At 44.2% G+C, this 21,223-nt stretch overlaps 1 protein-coding gene across 1 annotated transcript in view; it reads right to left on the minus strand.

The window, feature by feature from the left end:
* CAMSAP3 (calmodulin regulated spectrin associated protein family member 3) overlaps positions 1–21,223 on the minus strand; it is a 37,009-nt gene that overhangs the window by 3,400 nt on the left and 12,386 nt on the right. Inside the window, exons 3-13 of the mRNA XM_015825510.1 lie at positions 15,216–15,350; positions 14,329–14,427; positions 10,449–10,587; positions 10,200–10,339; positions 9,602–9,695; positions 8,472–8,520; positions 6,819–6,895; positions 6,052–6,124; positions 2,290–4,000; positions 1,427–1,563; positions 942–1,168 (exon numbers count right to left, since the gene is read on the minus strand). Coding sequence (XP_015680996.1) covers positions 942–1,168; positions 1,427–1,563; positions 2,290–4,000; positions 6,052–6,124; positions 6,819–6,895; positions 8,472–8,520; positions 9,602–9,695; positions 10,200–10,339; positions 10,449–10,587; positions 14,329–14,427; positions 15,216–15,350 — 2,881 coding nt within the window. The remainder of the gene's footprint in view (positions 1–941; positions 1,169–1,426; positions 1,564–2,289; positions 4,001–6,051; positions 6,125–6,818; positions 6,896–8,471; positions 8,521–9,601; positions 9,696–10,199; positions 10,340–10,448; positions 10,588–14,328; positions 14,428–15,215; positions 15,351–21,223) is intronic.

The following is a 21,223-nucleotide window of genomic DNA, read 5'->3' on the forward strand; positions in this document are numbered from 1 at the left end:
ACAAATCTCATCTTAGCGGATGGCACAATTTCACCTATCAGAAAATCCCGCAAGCACTCTGATCTAAGTCACCAAGAATTTTAAAATGATAACCAGCACTGCATTCAGAAACAAACAAGACACTACTGTAGCTGATACCATAAAGGCAAGACCTGATTCTAGAACAGAGAATGGAGCTAAGTATTATCAAACTGATAAAAACCCACTTTCCCAAACTATTTTTCCAGAGTGTTGATGCAAGTGTTGAAAATTGTCTGACAATCTATGTTTAGAAATTATATTAATCCCCACCACCTCTAAGACCGCCAGCTATCTATGCCGCAGCTAAAGAAAGCCCAGAATGTACCCAATTGGGTAAGATCAGGTATCAATAAAAAGTAATGAAATCCAGAACTGTACTTATTCTAAGGATTTTGGCCTGAACCTTAACCAGCAATAATCGTCTGGAAATCCCTAAAGCCATACAAGAGATTAACCTAGCCAGCGTGGGCAGAGGGAGAACCAACTAAGACCTCCTCCACCTTTAATAATTCATAATCATCCTGGGGACTAAAGGATAGGCATACAAGTAGACAATGACATCATGATAGAGCAACATAATCACAGCCTATGAAATCTCTTCCTCACAATCCAGAGCAGGGGTCCCCAACTCCCAGTCTGTGGACCAGTACCGGGCCGCGGTAGGCCAGCAACCGGGCCGCACAAACAAGCAAAACCCTATCTGTGGGATGCAGACATCACACAAAACCAGGCCCCCTCTGATCCGTAGAAAAGCCTCTCTCCATGTAACCGGTCCCTAGTGCCCAAAAAGTTGGGGGCCTCTGGTCCATAGGACTCTTCAGTCTCAATTCTCTGTAGAAACCATGGCCTCCTACAGACTTTTTCCTGTCTTGCTTGAACTGGACTATTTTCCCCTTCCTCCCTCCTGTCATAACTCTTACCCAGGAGTCCTTTGACAGGGCTGCGGGCAAGGGCAGAATCATCGCAGAAGACTGTTTTAGGCCGTCCCTTCTTCAGGGCACGAACGGTTGTGGGCTTCTGACGCAGCACTTTATCTAAATCTTCCATCAATTTGAGTTGATGACGCCTCAGGTACTCTTGACGCGTGAAGTCGCCACGCCTTGGCCCAACTTCTCCCTCTACTCGGGCCTGCTCATCGGTTTGAAGTCTGGAAAAAAAAAAAGGAGTCAGAATTCCACAGGGGATATTGATCAAATGGAAATCATCTAATTCAGTGTTTCTCAACCTTGACAATTTTAAGGCATGTGGACTTCAATTCCCAAAATTCCACAGCCAGCATTGCTGGCTGTGGAATTCTGGGAGTTGAAGTCCACATGCCTTAAAATTGTCAAGGTTGAGAAACACTGATCTAATTGGCACTAGGCCGAATATAGGCCTAACAATATGACAGCTCATCCCATCTTACTTGGTTTCTTCTTTCTTCTGTTCCTTCTCTGTCTCCTGCCACTGTTTTCTGCGCCGTGCCTCCTCACTGCGCCGCTGCTGTCTCTCTAAAAGACTGGCACGCTTCTGTGCCATTTCCTCTTCGGCCTTATCCTCATCCTGTATGAAAAAAACATGTCAGCTGAGTAGCCCTAATGGATCAGCATCAGTTTTGGCTTCCAAAAGAATCAGATCAGTCTTATCCTCTCCTCCCTCAGATTGGAGACTCTGACAATCATCTCCCGCTCATCTTGGAGGACTTGCACACTTCCATTCAGGCTACTCATGCCCGTTTCTGTCTGTAGCAGACTTCAACCAAATCGTATTTTAAACCGATGAGACCAAGTGCTACAGTGCGGCTATGTCAGGGGCCACAGGCTTACTATCAAGATTTGAAAGGGGTCGTGCAAATAGAAGTCAGTAAACAGTAAACAGGTTTTAGCTGCAACGAAGGTTAGTGCCTGCACTACAGGATCTTCACTCTCCAGCATTCATAACATGAGGTGTACAAGTAGTTTCAATTCTAGATGCCACAGAAATGTGCAGTGATTGCTAGAGAAGTTGCTGCTGCTGCTGTGATTTAAGCAAGATAGAAAAATTCCCAACTGCAAGCTCCTAAAAAAGCTTGTGGCACTTTGGGACACACTTCCTGCTTGACAGAATCTGATATTCCTCCTGCTTCTATTATGCTGAACCAACTAGTATTGAAAAGAAATGTTCCCTGGTCTACAGATCATCCAAAGCCCAAGCCAACCTCTTTCCCTTCCCCCAGAAGGTCTTTAAGAGAGCAGAAAGCTCTGTCAGGTAGTTAAGAATATTGTTAGTAGCCAAGAGTTAAATCCTCACCTTAAAAAAGAAGCCCAGACCTGTACGGGGCTCAGAATCCAAAGTCTCAGCAATTGATTCCTCCAGGGAGTCATCCCCATCCATGTCTTCATCATCCTCTCCTTTTAAGCTTGACAGAGGGATTTCAATCAGGCTACTATGTCGATCACTGGGTGAGGAGACATCACTGGTGCCATCACCTGAAACACGAGCATTGCCTCCTTGTGGAGGAACAGAGGCCACCGGCCGCAAATTATTCTGGGCTTCCAACTCTGGCACAGGCAGCTTCTCCTCCTCCTGAGCAAAATGGATGGAGGAACGGGTCTGCACAGAAACCTGGCTCGGGGAGAATTTGCGGAGGTGTGGAAGGGTGTCCACGTTGTGAGGCGGTGTCAGGACTCGTGTGAGGGGCGGCAGCTTTAGCTCAACTGGCCGGGTGTGCTTGGGACTCTTGGGAGGCACGGGGGCTGGGGACTTCTTGGGTGTGGGCTGGGGTGAGCGAGATTTGCGGGAAGGGGAAGGAGAAGGGGAGGACAGTTCCAGTGAAGAGCGGGGAGGAGCTCCCTCACGGCCAGTCCTCGGGGCTGGGATCATCCAGGCCTGTGCGCTAGGCTTCTTATCCTGCATGAGGCGTTGCTGTTGCTCACTCAGGCGCTGCATGTCCAACTGCAGTGAGCTCAAAGCCGTGTTCAGTTTGGCCACTGCCCGGTTGTAATCACCCAGGTTCTCATCGCCTTTGGTGATATCAGGAGAGAAAGTAACCTGTTTACTATCCAGACGGGTACGTGGGCTTCCAGCTTCTTCCTCGGCCTCTAGCTGAGCAAGCCGCTCCTCCAGGGCAAGTCGGCTGTCCTCAGACTGAGAATCAGGAGCCTTCTGTAGTTGTAGGAAGGCACTCTTGCCCAAGCGCTGACGGTGCCGGGTAAATATAGCCTCTATGCGTTTCTTCTGAGCCTCAATGGCTCGGCGCTTCTCCTCCAACCGGGCACTCAACTGGCTCATTTCTGAGCTAAGGGCAGGGCTTTGGGCAGGGCTTTCTTCTGATGGCACCTGACCAGCCTCTGAGCCTTCAGAGCTGATCCCGCTGGACTTGCTATCGGTAGCTGCCAGTTTCTTCTTGCGTTCTGCAAAGCTGGTCATGCGCACACCAGAGGCGGAGGAGGCAGTGCTCTCTGGCTGTGAACTCAGGGAACTCACACCCGAGGTGGAATCGTCTGGGCCTCCTGCAAGCCGCAGGGGCTCCTCAGCATCAGAGTCCAGACTACCTTCTTGCGCAGGTTCAGCACCATTGGGGGGCCCGTTATGGCAGCGGTAAACTGTGGGCAGGGGAGTCTTTTCCAGCATAGAAGTTTTAGGAGGCTCTGGTGAGTGCAAATAAAAGCCATCAGGGGCTCCCTCGGGGACCAGGCGTTCACTGCTGTGGATGATCTGCAGTGCTTCCTCAATGGTGGGCAAGTCAGTGTAGCCATCATTTAGGCCATTCTCTAGAGTCGGTCCCTCTTGATTTTTGTGTCCAGCCCCATGGAGTGATGGCATTACTAATCCATTGGGGGCCTCAGCAGCCTCAGCAGGCCATGGATGGGGGGAGCGAGGCAAGGAGGAATAGAGGGTCGGTGCCAGGCTGTCAGAACTGACAGAACGAAGGATGCCCACGGGGTTCCCCATCACAATATCCACATCACTGTCCAGGCCAAAAGGGATGCTGAATGAGACTGCCTGTGACAAGGGGTGGCTGGAAAAAAGAGGAAAAGAGAGGAATATTAATTGGCTGAGAAAGCCCAACTTCAACTTCTACCCCAGCATTGTATAGCTCAGTGGTGGCAAACCTATGGCACGGGTGCCAGAAGCGGCACTCAAGAGTCCTCTCTGTGGGCACGCGCACAGTCCCCCCAGTCCTAGGCCTTCAGCTGCGTTTTATAAAACCTTTTTGCTTTAGGCCTTCGCCACCGTGTGCAAAAAAAAAAAAAAAAATTCAATCAGTCAATTTCAACTTCTTGCGGGAAAAAAAAGATCTTGAAAAGTTGGAATTGATTGATTGAACTTTTTAGTCCCACCCAGTCTGCCGTTACCACTGCAGCCCCAGCCAATGGGCCACACCCACCTGGCACTCGACGATGCATAAGTGGGTTTTGGGTTGCAGTTTGGGCATTCAATCTCTTAAAAGGTTCGCCATCACTGGTATAGCTTCTTTTTCACAATTCTATATCCAAACGTATAGCTACAACATCCTACATGACTCTAACCTAAACCTCTAGTATTCCTCACACTTCCTGAGAATTCCAGTTTATAGTTTTAAATTTCCTGGACTTAAGGAGAAGCACTTGGAAGTCTGGGGGGGTGATGCTTAATGAACTTAAAAAGCCACAGAAATGAGGTAGCAGAGGTCAGGTGCTCCGGTATCAGATGCAGGTAGAAATTTCAATGTCCTACCCAATGTTTTGTTTATTCTCTTGACTAGAAAGCAGAACAAATTATGCAGAATATTTTATTTAGCTTTCGTCGAGCAGTGGAAGGCAGATATTTTTCACATTTAATTATTTAGCCATCTTGCTTTGCGTTATTTTTAATTAACTGAACTGTTTAACTGTTGATGAAAGTTTAAAGAGATACAAACCAATCCTAAATACAACTTTGAAAATGGGAAACCAGGAAATCCATTATTTTAATAATTAAATTGACATACATTTATAAACCAATACCTATTTTATTTTATTTTTAAAATCATTTACATAATTTCCACCTTGATAAAAGACAAACTCATTTTTGTTTCTTAAAAAAACAACAAAGGCAATTATTGTTACAATTGGAACAATTAGAACCACATTAATTAGATTGCCTTTGTTCAAACTCAGGTCTAACTAACCATTTTGGAGTTCAGTGTCCCTAATTCTTTGCCAGCATGGTCTGTGCCACCTCTGTTCTTTCAATGGCCTAACCAAGAATTATTATTATTTAGTTTTCTGAACATGTTCAGTATTTACCACACTGTTTCTCAACCTTAGCGGACTGCTGGCTGGAAAATTCTGAGAGTTGAACTCCACACATCTTAAATGTTGTTGAGGTTGAATCAACACAATTACCATGTGAACAATTACTTCTGGTTTTCTGCTCCATCTCAGACAAAATGTCCTGCTGCACCTTCCCTGAACTTCCCTGCACTTCCAGATATATCGGAATAATCACAGAGATGCTAGCTGGGAATTCTGGGTCAGAATGCCAATATATTCAAAATTACAATTTGCAGAAAACTCTATTGGTGACTGATCTAAATCAATCTTAACCTATTACCATCTGTTAAAATACTATTTAAAAATGTAAACAGACACCCCCACTAACTGCCAATTATTCAATTAGGTTTTGCCTTTGGACTCAAACTTTACCTAAGGCAAATTAATGTCCCTGGTATTACTCCTACCTAGTATACAGAAGGGAGACCATCAGGAAATGCCAAGACTTTAGGCTAGACTGGAAAATGGGAAAACCACTTCCATATGTTGCTAAGAAAACCACATTACTGTGTCCATTTTAGTACCTTTTACTTCCTTTTTATTATTCCAGCTCACTTCATCTTAGTTTCTGAGTAATTTCCTTACTGCTATTCTTCTTCCCCTCCTTGCCTCACCTAACTTTTGCCACTTCATTATACAAACTTCTGGTTGCTAAAATCCCAAGGGCTGCATAATCAGCAGTTCTGCATTCTTCCCAAATGGTTCCTGGTAGCTCTTCCTAGTTTTTCAGGAGTGTCAGCAAGTGATCCACGGTTCCTCCTCCCCCCCCCCTCACCTGAGCTGCTTCTTGCTCCATGATTTGCCAAAGCCTTCTACTTGGGACATGGATGTGGAATGATGCAGGGAACCTACGTGCATAAAGACAGAAAGTCACAACAAAGCACAACTCCAAGATGATCACCCAGTGGTTTTCTCAAGTAGCAGGATTCAAGGCCTGCTTTAAAACAGAATGGCAAGCATCTCAGGAGGATTATTATTGGGACGACACTTATTGCCACATGAGATCAGCGTAAGGAGAAACAAGCAACATGGAGAAACGGCAACGATATTCTACTTTAGCAGAAGTATCTTTCACAATTATGCTAAGGTTGGCCAACCTTTGATCATTTTAATCTACCTTATTATTTTTTGAGGTCAGAATTTCATTAAAATCCAAGGCTGTTGATTTGCACACAGTACAATCTTAAGCACGTAGGTTTAGAAGTGTCGCTGAACTCAGTGGGAAAGTGTGCAAAGAAGTAAGCCATAATTGCTTTACATAATTGAAAGCATCTGGTGGACTACATCCTTATCACACAACTAAAATTAAATGTGCCTCTATTTTCCCTGATGTGTGTGGTTCACAGCCCAGAACAACTGGAGGGCTACCCAGCACTGAGTATGCAAAACCACCCTGAAATACTGGAAGCCAAGATCAAGACAACCGTTTAGATTCCCCAAAGCCACATATGAGTGGCTTAAGCATGTACTTCCAACAACATTTTGCTTTTTCTATTTCTACATGAAAGTTACTTGGTACCGCAAGACGGAGCCAGATCTTACCTAAGGAGCCACAGAGCGGTGACTGTGACTGTCCTCCAGGCAGCAGCGGGTGGCGCAAGCTGAACACAGGGGAGCTACTACAAAACAAGAGCAAGAAGCAAAGATTGGATCAAAACAGGGATAACGTTTCGGGTTATTGCACACAAGAAGACAGAACTATAGCCTGAATATTATAGGACTAATAGCCAGGATTTGCATCAATAAGCAACAAATCTCCCTAAAATAGTTCTGTCCCCTGGAATGGGAGAAGGTAAGAAAGGAGGAGGGATGAAAAAAACTCGAAAAGAAATTATACAATCGTAAAATTACAACACAGAGACACGTATATAAATATGACATATGTCATATGTCAATCAGTTCATTCATTTGGTAGATAAAATGAATGTATATATTTACTGACTTGTAGAAACAAGTTATTCTAATTTGCTGCCTACAGGCATTCCCATAACTTGCAAATGAGAGGAGAGCTGTGCCAGAGATCTAAATAAGATCAAAGGTTTTCTCTGTCCCTCAAAAAAAAAATTTTTTTAACAGCCTGAAGCAATTTGGGAATTGCATCGTTGGCCAAGAATCTTTCCTCTCAACGTGCAACTCAATCCAGGTATATCAAGGAGGCTCTCCTGATCAAGAGTTAGATCTTGTGAGAACAAGTAGCAGTCTACTCTTACTTCAGAACAGCCCAGACTCAAGTTTTTTTCCCCTGAAGCAAAGGCAGGTTCTACAGCTTGAAACATGAGGAGGCTTCAAGACACAATAACACACACAGTGAGTTCTCCCCACCCTAATAGCAGGAATAACTCCTTCCAGATCCAAGTTTACTTCAAGAGACTTCTAGCATGTAAAAAGGCCTGTGGGCAAGCATCGAACTATCAGCAGGAAAGTCGAGTTTGGGAACCCTGGATTAGTGCCGCGTCTGAAGTGAAAAAAAAATCAGGCTCTGAAATAGACACAACCCAAAAGGTACTTGGACATATTACAAAAGGAGAATCATCTTTATTAATGATTTCAACATGTGCTCCAGGGACCAGTAGTGCATGGAGTCCTTGGCCCAGTACCAAAATAAAGAAAAATTAAAGGCCAAAATCTGGCAAGATTTGGAAGTCTAATCAGATTTTAACCATTTTAGTCCTTTTCATGTAAAACCTGTTATATTTAACCTTAGGAAGTCACAAGCACCATTTGCAACATGCAATACATGTTCCATGGTTCCCAGAGTCCAACTTAGCATTTGGACTAGATTAGGTGACAGAGCAACAACTCCCTTCACTGCCCTGGGTGGGTGGGGGGGAGATCTGGGGGCAGACCAAGTATATACACACACTTTGCCTGCTCTCTACCTTTCCATGTAATGTCACACAAAATGGCTGAATCAACCCTTACTAAGGTAAGGCAGCTTTTTTTATATAATCAGAACCCTTGGCAGGGGATGACAAGGAAGAACTGTTGTTTTGTTAAGTCCCTTTAATAATTTGACATACAACTACTTTGCAGGAAAGGATCTATTCGTGAGATACAATCCATTATCTGTCTTTAGAAATCCTCAATGTTGCTTCCTGATACACAGAATCTTAGCCACCCGCTCCCAGCACAGGGGAGAAAGGACACACATACCACAGGGGTAATTGTAGGTGGAAATATCAAGGACTCACTCACCTTGTCTTCCCACTATTTGGTGCTGAAGCATCATTCAGGCCAGGGGAATCTGAAAGAGATCAACAGCTTTACTACAAAAGCAGGGAAGGGGGGAACAACAGAGATTTCAAACTGGCAATTATGCTGGTGGAAGGTCAGAAGGGGGAGGAAGTATCAGCCACCTGTACCCAGATGCAGGAAAGAAGCCTGCTCTGGTCTCAGCTCAGAAAGGAGACCATTGTTCCAGAATGGAGCGGTGCCAGATCACAGCAGACTTTGCTGTGGCTCTACAGCTTCACTAGCTGGGATGTGGTATTTGGCATAAAGAGCAACAGTGATAGTCCCCTATATCAAATGCCAAATTATAACTGTGGGGTGTGTGCATGTATACCTTGTACACAGGTTGGCTATATATCAGATTGCTCCAGTTTGACCAGTTAGACAGGGATTCACCATGTGGTATACCAAAAAAATGAGAAAAATCCTACAAATTCCAAATCTCTTGCCCCTAAGTTCTAAAAAAATTGGAAGAACCTGGATGTTAACAAGGATGCAGCAATCAGTGCAAACTTCTGAGGAAAAAAAAATACCCAGGATAATCTACAATGGATACAAATTATATGAAGGAAAATATTCATTCTTTCAGTTAATAAATTATATGAAATTGATCTGGGATGTTTGGGATACTTAAGCTACGCTTTGGCCTTCCTGTTAGAAAACAGCCTAACAGATTGTTTTCAGGTTTAGAACTCTCTAAGAAAAAATATACAATCTGTGATCGACTCCCCTAAAATGTGAGAGCCTGAATATTTTGTTTTTTTAAAAGGAGCAGCATTAGTTGTAGAGCTGCAAGAAGTGTGAAAATAATGCAATTGAAAATTAAGATGGTTGCAGCAAAGATGTCTGCACATCCTCCTTTATTGCCCAATGGCCTTTCCTTTTTTTCCTTTCCATATTCACATATTCAGAGGCACATTAACTTAATACACCCACCTAGTATCTCATTTTGCATAACCTGCCCTACCTAATAGCAGCTTCTACATTACACACAGCAAAGGCCTGATAGTTGTGAAGAGACAAATGGTTCTCTCATGAAGACATTTTTTGATAAGGCCCAGGCATGGTGGCGAATGGACGTACTATCTTCTTACCTTGAACTCTTGGCAGTTCCTTTGGACACACAAAATCTGGCTTTACTACCTCAAAGCACAGAAACAATTCAGCCAGGAATACTCCGACGTTGACCTGGGGAAGCAAAGCAGGGAGTGAGCCAAGGGTCCTGGGGAGGATGGGGGGGGGAACATGTCTCTCCCTTGGCTTGAATTTGAGCAGGAGGGAAGCCCTGGGGTCTCTGCCCTATACCACCCCAGCAATTCTCAGAATGCAGCAAGCAAACAGGGTAACAATTCCATCTTCGCACCAAAATCTCTTTTTCTTTCCAGCATCACTCCAGCCTCTACCTTAAAAGGGCCTCATTGTTTCTGCACAACCAGCTTTTAATTAATGTGGCTTGAGATATCAGCCAAGACTTATTAGGGCAAGACAGGCTGAGTGCTGGTACAAAACAATAATCCCTATTTACTCCACAGGAGGAACTTTCCTGGATGTGGGACTAGACTTCCCCACTGGGCCAGGGCAGCCATTTACTCCAGGGAATTCCTCTTCCTTCAATTAGGCAGGCTCCTCCCTACACCTTTCTGCCTCTCAAGTAGCAGAGCCTGCGGTTCTCTGACCAGTCCCAGGACTCACCCTTAGCAGTGGGGGCATGTAGAGCAGGTCCTCCAATGACAGGAAACAGGAACCACCCAAATAATCTGAAGAAAAGCCCTGGATAAGCTGCAGGTTATACAAGCTGTCTGCCACCGACATTGTCTCCTTCAGGCACACATCTACCAGAAAGTACACAAGGGGGTTAGTGGCAAAAGGAAACGAGGGCCATTCAGAGTGACTCTGAACGGCTGCCCCATCCTCCCACTCAGTCCCAGAACAGAGGCTCACCCTCAAGGCGTATGAGCTGCGGGCAGTAGTAGTGGATTGTGGCAGCAATGGCCCCTCCACTGGCCAGGTCCTTTATTCCCGTGATGGCAGGGAAACATGGCGTCTGTTTGGGCAGTGCTTTATCCTTGCGATAGCGGATCTGAGCAGGACAAAACAAAACAAAAAAATGAAAGGAGAATTCAAAGTCACGATTGTGGGGTTTGGCCCCCATGTGCCAGAGAAGCTGGAACAGTGCCCTCCCGTCTCCATGCCCCACGTTCGAAGCTCCTCTGGTCCCATGCAGCAGCCCTCACAAACACTAGCAGGGAGAGCTCCCAGCGGGTAAAGGACCAAACTGAAATCAAGCCGCTCCCCTCAAAGATAGCACTCCCTTCCTCTGGATGCCAAGAGCAAACTGCATGCAGGGAAGGAGACATGATATAAAAGCAGGGAGGGATGGGCAGGCAAGAACTTTGCAGGAGCCCCTCGAAAGGCAACAGAGACGGAAAGCAGGAAGGAGGACGCAGCCATTATTGGGGGGGGGGGGAAGGAAGGTCATTTCAGGAACACTTCTGAATGATCCTAAAGGACAAGAATCCTTTCCCACTATTTAGTTCGAGGGAGGCCAGATCCCAGGCTTTGTCCCACAGGCTAGATCAGCCTTTTGCAAGCAGATGCCCTATATCTGCATGACACTAAAACACTAAAAATCCCAAGGTAGCCTGGCTAACCCTCAGAGTGACTCTAGGCTGGGACAGGGTGAGGCGTGGCCCCACTAAGTCCAACTGGAAGGATCGGCTTTGGAGATAACGGAAAAGTGGAAGATCCAGTTGTCAGTTCCTCCACCATCATCACCCGCTTAAAAAAATTATAAACTATCCTTTACCACTCTGTATATGCTTGTCCTCAACCCCAGGACACAGCACACAAGACAACAAAGGCAGCACTCCCAGCAGAGACACACACAGAGCAGGGCAGGCCACACATCAAGAGTGCACATGGCAAGGAGGGGGGGGAAAGAAGGAAGGAAGGAAGGAAGGAAGGAAGGAAGGAAGGAAGGAAGGAAGGAAGGAAGGAAGGAAGGAAGGAAGGAAGGAAGGAAGGAAGGAAGGAAGGAAGGAAGGAAGGAAGGAGGGAGGGACACAGACAGGCAGACACAGATACTGAGCAGGCCAGCAAAGAGGAGGAGAAATAAAAGGGAGCAAATGGGACACCTCCATTCCTGCTGAAATGAGCTGGAGGGAGGATCAACAGGAACTGCTGGGTGGCATCTAAGAATTGGCCAGACTCAGCAAGCTTTGGAGAACAACTTCCTGCTCTCCATAACCTGCAGAATCAAGGAATTCAGAATTCAGAGACAAAATCCCTCTTCTAACCTGTTGTCTAGATATCTCCTCCAGGGAAGATGATGGGGAGAAAACTAGAGACATCTCATCTGGCTACCAAAGACAAAAGGGGTCATAGTACAGGGGCAGGGTGGGAACTAGAGTATGCAACGATTAAACTGATGAACATATACACCTGTAGGTGGTCTTCCTAAAATTTGATTGTACTTATAATTCTGGAGAGAATACAGAAGTAGTCTCAAGTAATAAGGCATCTCACTGACAATGAAAATGCACCCCCCAAATCCCCAACTCTCATTCATTGCATTTTCGTCCTAAAGAGATGCAAGATCGTTACGGTCCTCAGTTCCAACAAGGACGTAAGGCCAACAGCCATTGGAGAGATGGATGGTCTCAAGTGCCATGTGCATCTGCACCCAACACAGGAAGCTGTTAGATAAAAACAGCTGAAAAAATGGTAGGAGGGCGCAGGGGACAGCTCGCCTCTTGAGAAACCCCAAGAAGGTTGGGGCGGCATGGGGGAAAAGGGCAGACCCATTGCAGCAGGAACAGCCAGAAGTTCAAGAACAGCAACCCAAGTGGATGGCAAAGGGGTGCAGGTGGGCGGGCAGGTGAGCACGCCGATGGATACATTACCACAGGAGGCTTATTCCCCGACTCCTTCAAACAAAAAGCGATGGCATGCTGGATGCAATAGCAAAGAAAAGAGAGAGCCTGATCAATGCACCCACCAGGAGGAAGAAAGAAGGGAAGGGTTGCTGCCTTGCAAGGCTGGGGGAGGGGTCCCTGATGTGGGGAGGGGCCATCAGTACTTAACTTAGGCCTGAACTAGAGGAATGCTTCCCGGCATGCACTTGAAATCTTGAGAACCCCTCTGCCTTCTGAATCACCCCATCTCCTAAATACCAACACACTGGATCTCAACAGACCTGGAGAGACTATCCTTTACACCAGGGGTGTCAAACTGCCGGCCCGCGGGCCGGATGCGTCATGCCGAAACCACGCCCACCCCCAGCTCCGGCACTGGGGGGAAAGTCACGATACATTGCGACACGTCACGTGACGTGGCGAGTTTGACACCCCTGCTTTAACACCATTGTTTTTCAAACTTAGCAACTTTTAAGATGTGTGGACTTCAACCCCCAGAACTGCTGGCTGGGGAATTCTGGGAATTGAAGTCCACACATCTTAAAAGATTTCAAGTTTGAAAAAGATGGCTCTAAGACTTTATTTAGCTGCACCAAGTACAGCAGGGCAGCAGGCAAAGGGAGGAGGGGGCAAAAGGCAACACAAAGGGGAAAAGGGATAACGACATGCCAGGTAACTAGCATGCGGTTCCTATTGGCAGCTCCAAGCATGAACTGCCCTGCTCTGGCTGTCTCTTAACCCCTCCCTATAAATAACAAGTGGGCTTTCTGTTGATTTCTGAAACCAGTGCATTAGACTCCCCACCCAAATGCCTGTAACCCCAAGAAGGCTGTGTAATCAAGGCAGAAAATGAAGACACATATGAATCCACCTATATTTGCAATGAATAACCTGTTCCTCCAGTGCCCCCAGAGGAGGACACAGGGAGCTAAGAGAGAGACCAAAGCAGGTACAGATTGTGAGTGGAAGGAGGAGGGTTAGAGAACAAAGGATGCTGGGATATACCAGCATCCCAGCAGCTGGAGTCTCCTATGGGAACCTTCTGAGTCTCTGCCACAGGCCTTCCCTCTACCCCCATATCATCTCAGTTTAGGAGATTGGTTGCCTGTCGAAACAGACCAACCAAGTCGCCCAAAATCTTCTCCAAGGGAAGCTCTATCTAGGCACTACACAGGGACTTCTGTCCCAAGGTCCTAAACCCCCAGCATCCTTTGCTCTGGGTCCCCCTGGCATGCAGCGCAGGAGCCAAGGCAGCAGGGAGATAATAAATAAAGCCACCCACTTACAGGAACCAGTTTCCAGTACCACCTGGTGGGACACTGAAGCAGAGGAAGGAGAGAGGCCAGAGGGAGAAGAGGAGAGAGATGCAGAAAAAGACAGCTCGGTCACATACCACACCTCGACTGTATTCAGCACAGGCAACCAAAGAGGCCGTGGAGCTGGGACAGGGGCACTGAGGCCACCAGGAATGGAAACGGGATTGCCCCTCATCTACTCCCCACTGCTCAATAGTTCAGCCCAGCAGAGCCAGCCAGCCCCACTGAACAGCTTGGGGGGAAAAATATATGGTCAGCGTTTGCTGGCAGTCAAGCGGGCCACCCACAGGGCGAGACAGGAAGTCAGCCCAATCAAGAGTGGCCTTGGCTTTACAAGTGAAAGAGAGGCCTTCTCCCAAGAGGAGGGAGGGTGGAAGGAAGCAAACTCTTATCCTCCAAGGCAATGGTGAGGGAAAGGGGCAGCTTGTAAACATAACAAAGCCAGTGTGGGGAAAGCTCTTTCAATGAATGCAGCAGCACCCCTAATTGCTGCCACCCTCGAGTTAAACCAGAGTCTGAACGCCACTCTCACACCCCTCCCCTTCCCCTGCTCCTCTCAGGAGGATAGCCATAGCAGGAAAGCACCCACACCTTAGGGCCACTGCAGGAAGCTGGGGTCTGGCCATCAGTTCCAGGAGCTGAACGCTGAGAGGACTCCTGATCCGCAGTCTGTTGTATCTTGTGAATTATCTGCAGGGCGGCAACAAGGAATCATTTGCAAACATATGCAACACAAAACATTGGGCCAGATGCGGCTTTCTTTCCTCTTCATCCCCTTTTCTCCTTTTTCTGGTCCTAAACCATGGGCCCTTGTGGGTTTTGCTTACTTTAGGTTAGGGGTAGGCAACCTTGGCTCTTTTATGACTCGTGGACTTCAATTCCCAGAATTCCTGAGCCAGCCATGCTGAGGAGAAATGGAGAGGTTTCCATACTAAGCCATGCTGGCTCAGGAATTCTGGGAGTTAAAGTCCATGAGTCATAAAAGAGCCAAGGTTGCCTACCCCTGCTTTAGGCCATCCACATTTTTTCATCATCTTACTCATGAGGACATATTCTAAGAATAATTTAGTACAATATTGCATTTTCCCCCCTTTCCTCTATCCTTGAGATGAACTGCAGTCTTTTGCCACTATTCATTCCTCTGCTCTTAACCTTCACAACCTAAGCCTTCTTCAACTTCCAGGCTGGGCTGAAGAAATGGGGGGCCTGGGGGGAGGGGAAATAATAATTCTAATCTCACAAATCTAGACAGGATTGGGTAGAGAAGTTGAACTAAGTAATCCAACCACACTTAACCCAGCATTGTATTTCACATGTCATTAGTAGCATGTACTTGGGCTAAAGAGGCAGATTTGAAATTTGTTCTATCTGGCCTCTCTCAGATGGATTGGTGTGTGCAGAAAATGGGATACTCCCATGCATAAGCTCCTTGGATGGAGATAAAAGAGAGAAAATGTAAATGAATTAACATTTAATACCATATCTATCCAGCGTAGGAGTTTCTGGTCCCAAGAGATGGCTGCTGGCTCAATGCCCAATGCAACATTTAATGAACTGGTGGCTTCCAATGCAAATGCTGACATCAGAGAGTCAATTAATGCCAGGTGTGCCCCCTACAAGTCAAGCAGGGAAAAAGAAAAAAAAAGAAAACTGGAATCAGAAAAGCTACAGTACTCGTAAGGCCATCCTTACTCCACAAATGGGAGTCACATACATATCTGGCACTATCTTCCAGAGTATGAAATGACACAAGGACTAGTACCAATGATGGGGTAGACAGAAGCAAGCTTAATCTCTCATTACCACACTGGTCTTCCATATTTCAACTGAATGTAAATCTGGAGCAGGAATAGCCTTCAGAATACTTCATCATTCAATAGGTTCCAAATTTTCAGAATATAATTCAACAACACATTCGCATCTTTGACCCTTATTTCTTTTTTCCAAATACCCTATTTATCACCATAAAAATATTAAACCAAAAGGGTGTCAATGTACAGCAGATCCGAAAATAGACTCATTCTTCCAAGGTACTGCACCTTTCAACAATAAAGGCTGAAGGCCAATCGTTGCCATATTTTATTTATTTATTTATTTATTTATTTATTTATTTATTAATTACATTTATATCCCGCCCTTCTCCTTACGGACTCAGGGCGGCTAACAATCAGATAAAAACACACACATTACCCAGTATGTCCAATACACTTGAAAAATAATCTTATGTTGAATTATTCATCTTAAAGTCATATGTTTTAAGCCAATCGTCCAAAATTATCTGAATAGAATTTTCCAACCATAAATAAAAATTAACTCTTGAGGTAAGGACCATCAAAAATGCTTGGAAATTTATTAGAACATCAAATATGACTAATATATCAGGCAGAAATTGCAAAGGACCACAAATCCTGGCAAAAGTATGGTGACAACACAGTTCTTTCTGTTTGATTTGAAGAAGTTAATTTCCACTTTAATTCCATCTCTACCTAAAGCTAGATTGGCCATTTTAAGATTTTAATACTGTTAAGAAAAACCTGAGTAAACCACTACATATGCCATCTGCCAGTCCTCCAGAATCTTGAACACAAAATCTCTCAACAAAATATCAGATCCAAAATATCAGATCCAAGAACTGCTGATCCAGAAGTAACAACTCTTCAAAGCCTCAGTGAGAACATTAGCCAAATAATCCAATTGCCAAAGGCATTCTACTATAAGGGAACAAATGAAAGACTGGTAATCTACTACACTACACATCCTCTCCACGACCTGTTTTCCTTGTTACCTTCTGGGAGGAGGCATCATGGTATCCATAGCAGAACATCCAGATTCAGCCATAGTTTCATTCCATGCAGCATTAACCTTGTAATTCAAGCTTCCTCCTTCCGTTATATATTCAAGATGGACAGTATTTAATATTTATTTGTTAGGTATATGTAGGGGTGTGGGTCTGTACATGTGTTGTATATAGTATGTTTAGGTGTGTGTCATGTATGTGAGAGCGGGCAACTAAATTTCATTTTTGATGTGTGCCGTTGTGCCCACAGTAAAAAAAATGACAATAAAGGTTATCTTATCTTATCATTGGTGGGATAATTCCCAGATTTTTATTTTGCTGCTCACTGCAACTCTAAAGTAAACGAATACAACATTTCTCAAATATTATAGCTCCTATCATTAAAATATCCACTACAATATCTACATGATGTAAAGGACTAAACAAATTTGCTGCCAGTAAACCTATTCCTACCTAGAAGCATTGCGTCAACAAATGGAAACTTGTCCATAGCACTGACTCAAGGAATTTAATCAGTTACAGTGGTTTCGACTTGTTCAATGTCTCTTAGGTTCGGTTTCCCAAAGTTTGTTTGTTCCTCATTACTGCATCAGTTGACAATTTTTAAAAAATGAGTATGAAGATTTGCATGAATTTTAAATTTGAATTGTACTGTAGAATTTAAAACAAGACAAACATCAAATACAATTACACTTCCAATTCACAGAGGTTCAGAAAGTGCAAATTAGGTAAGCTTAAATTAAAAATTGAACTGAGCTAATTTCTCAGCCACCCTTCAGTGTTAACTTAAAAAGGGAAACTAGAGGCTCAATAAACTGCATTTACTTAAGGAGAGGCAGAGAACCTATATCTACAGCAGTGCCTATGTTTAGCACTACTGGAGTTTCTACAGTTGCAAAAGGGTAACAAAAACAAAATAGCAGGATCCTGGTTCACTCTATGTTCACACGGTAGATTAGCAACAGAATCAGATGACAAAGCTTTTCTTGCTCATACCAAATCTGTTGCTTTCCACCAAAAATATTTTCTGCATATAGGGAAAGCCTAGGCTTCATTCTTCTCTGCAAATCTAATTTTCCAAGAAAACCTTTCTAAAAAAAATAGGAATGCGCATAGTCTTAAAAGTGGGAAGATTATTATTATTATTATTATTATTATTATTATTATTATTATTATTATTATTATTATTATTATTTGTATCTTTGAACAGTTTTCTTCAAAGAGAAGTCAATCTATATTTGTAGCTGGTGGGTGACTTCATCCCATAACCTAAGTCCTAGGATGCAAACCATGGATCAAATGAGTACGATCTCCTAGTAAGGGTGACTCTGAACAAATGCTTGTCTGTGTGTGTGTGTATACATATGTGTGTGTGTCTATATGTATGGCATATATATATAAATTTTACATCTGTGAAACCAGATGAGTATTGTGTAAACATTTTCCCAAATCAACATATATACAACTCCACTCTCTGAGGATTGCAGATCTGCACAACGAAATCCAGTACATATTTCTTCACTATTATCTCTGTTTCAGACCAGAGCCCCAGCCAGTAAATCTGGGAATTTAAGCAATATAAATCCTATCAAGACAGGTTCTCTAGGAGTAAGAAGGCAGTCCCAAGGAAGATCTCGGTTGATTAAAGGACCACAAAACGTTCAGTTGTCCTGGATGTTAAGTCTTGGAACTGAACTATTTGACAGCAGAACATCCTTTGCCTATTGATTAAGCCCAGTTCTCACAGAACTGGACTCGTTTCTTTGGCCCAGGGCTTTTTAACAGAAGCAAGACCCAATTTATATAGCAGGAACTTTCATTCATAAGAACGTGCAAGAGAAGATTGTGAGTCAAAGACTGGATGGGTCTGGCTCCCACTTATGATGACACCATTCACTAATACAAGGTGAGACCTCAAACCTGGATGGATCTGAAAAGAGGTTTGATAAATTAATGAAAAACAGGGCAATGGATGGTTATTATTCATGATGGCTGTATATTACCTCCAGTATTGGAGGCCATGTGCTATGGGCTACTGGTTCCTTGGAAAATAAGCAGAGAATATTATCCATTCTTGTCCATCTTATAGATTCCAGAGGCCTCTGGTTGGATTAGAAAGGCCTTTGGGTTTTATATTTTAATCCACTAGAGAATGTGGATTCAGCGGATGCCTGGCAGCAACTAGATCTTAGAAGCCAGAACTTTGTAATCTTTTCTGAGCCAAAAAAAGAAAAAAACCCAGCACTTGAACTTTGAGTTATATGCTAATGACAACACTCTAAAATGGGAGTAGAGCCAGAACAAAGTAGGTAAGACAAGGAGAAAAAAAAAATCAAATTCATAGCATCTCCCTTGTATCTCAATAAAAATTACTATGCAAAAAAAACCAACTTCTGATACGGCTTTGAGGGGCTGTGTTGGTCCTGAGGTTGAGCTGGTTCATATTCAGTAAACACAAATAAGGGTTATATTGAATCTCTAAATACGTTTATACCGCACTCGGACTTTCCTAAGTTGTTAAATACTACAGCAAAAAGAACTTCAGCAGCAAAAAAGAAATTCACAAGGTAATTAATAAACCCCGGGAGAGAGTTAATTGGAAGGAGGAAGAAAGCAGAAAAGGAACACCTTAAGCCTGAAGGAAAACCTGAAAACAAGTTCTTTTTTTTTTCATGGCAAAGCTGTTTTTTAACAAACCTCAAGAGATTGGATGCAAGATAACATGCACAGCAAAAGGCTACTCTGCTTCCCAGTTACTCCTCCTTTGCTCCAAACATTGGGTTTCTCTCCCCGCAAGGAAAAGGCACAAACCTAGCCCAAGCCAAGATCTACAGGTCTGAATACATGATAAGACAGGATAAATGCACGAAAACTGTGTCACACAAGCCAGGGAAGTAGAATAATGGCCATTTTCAACTCTCAAGTGACATCTTTTATGACACATTTTGCTGGCAATGAGCCAATGTGATTCCCTTCAAAGAGCTGCTGATCCACAGCTTTGTTAACCCATCTTTGAAGAGGATTCCAGAATCGCAGGACACACAAGCCTCATAATGCTGGGGGAAAAAGACACAGCTGCATTAATGAGTAACAATTTGTATTGACTTGCTTTTGCTTTCCACAGCATTTATTCGGAATCAAATTCAAAGCAAAGTATTGGAGAGAGAGAGAGAGAACTTTCCCAAGATCTCACCAGAATTAAAACACCGTAATTTCTTCAAACTTCCTCCACTGCTAGCGTATTTCACAAAAGAGAGCAAAGGAAGAAGATCATCCCTCAGCAGCTAATTGCAGTTCCCATCCCTCCTTCCAGTCTTGATAAAAACCCCAAAGCAGAATCAATTATCAGTCTGTCAGATCAGCTCAGTGCTAACCAGTCCTACTAGACATCTGCTGATAGAACCTCAACAGCTGGAGTGATCCTTGTCTCTTCCACATATTGAGTCCCAGCCAGAAGAATTATAACTGCTGGCACGTGGAGGCAGTGAACAGAAATCCCCATTCCTAAAGATGTTAGTAAGTTTATCAGGGTTCAAGGTTTAATTCAAACGTCCTAGCATTGACCAGAAAACTTGGGAGAAGCCACTCTTTTGGTGATACTTGGTCATCAGTGATCAGGCCAAAGAAGAGAATTTTAGCAATCTACAGGGCTTCCAACTTTTCCAGAATCAAGTCCTGAACATCTTGTAACTTCTACAGATGCCTTCCACTGCTGTGGACATATCTACTTCCTTTTATTTTGTAAAAAAAAAAAAAAAAAGTGTCCACACGTCTTAGGGAGATTCTGAATAAATCCAGGTCATGGTTGTCCCAAAGGTGTTTTTTTTTCTTTTTCAAAAGGCAAAGAACTGAATAAGCTTCTTGGATGAGAAGTGAAACATTTCAATGGGGAAAAAACACACACACAAGAAAATCCAATTGCCTTTTAGAAAAGCACCTTTGGGACTTGTGTCCACAGATATCATTAGAAAGGAAAAGGGAGAGAGAGAATCCCCACCACTCTTCTAATGATAGAAAAGAGATAGAGCCATTTCTCCTCCGCTCCCGATTTGGGCAGCAATAGAAGAAGAAAAAGACATTTATTCCCTCTTGTATTTTCTCTACACATTCTAGCCATAATGGGAATTGCCAGAATGGTGCCCACATTAAACAAAACCTGAATTCTCATATATTTTCTTATTAAACAGAGGCGTTTGATTTATCCTTCCAAAATGAGGATGCACACATCTGTCAACTCTAACCCATCAAAACTGTAGCTGTTCATCACCCATCTTAGCCCTTAGGTATATCAGCCTTTGAAATAGGGTGGCTACAGGGAGCTGGAGCAGGATCCTCAATCCCAACAGGTACTTTTAGTCCTGGGGGGGGGGAAGAATTACTTCTGGGGTGGCTCTAGCTACACCTCAATGTTCCCACCCAGAAAAAGAGGAGGGAAGGGGTTCCCACGGGGTGGCTGAGATCTAAGCCTGCAAAGGCCCCACCCTGAAGCTGAGGCACCACATGGGACACTCCTGGTATTCAGCAGACAGGGGAAACACAGTAAGGAGGGAGATTTGGGATCCAGCCTGGCATCCTTGGGGACTTTACCTAGTCCCTCATCCAGGATGCTGCTGGGAGGTTTCATGCCTATAGAAGGAAGAATAGTTCACTTAAAACTTTTCGTCTCCATCCTTTTCACAAGCTAGGGCC

This window comes from Protobothrops mucrosquamatus, unplaced genomic scaffold (genome assembly GCF_001527695.2).
Source record: "Protobothrops mucrosquamatus isolate PMUCROS unplaced genomic scaffold, P.Mucros_1.0 scaffold2670, whole genome shotgun sequence".
In the NCBI taxonomy this organism is placed as follows: Eukaryota; Metazoa; Chordata; class Lepidosauria; order Squamata; family Viperidae; genus Protobothrops; species Protobothrops mucrosquamatus.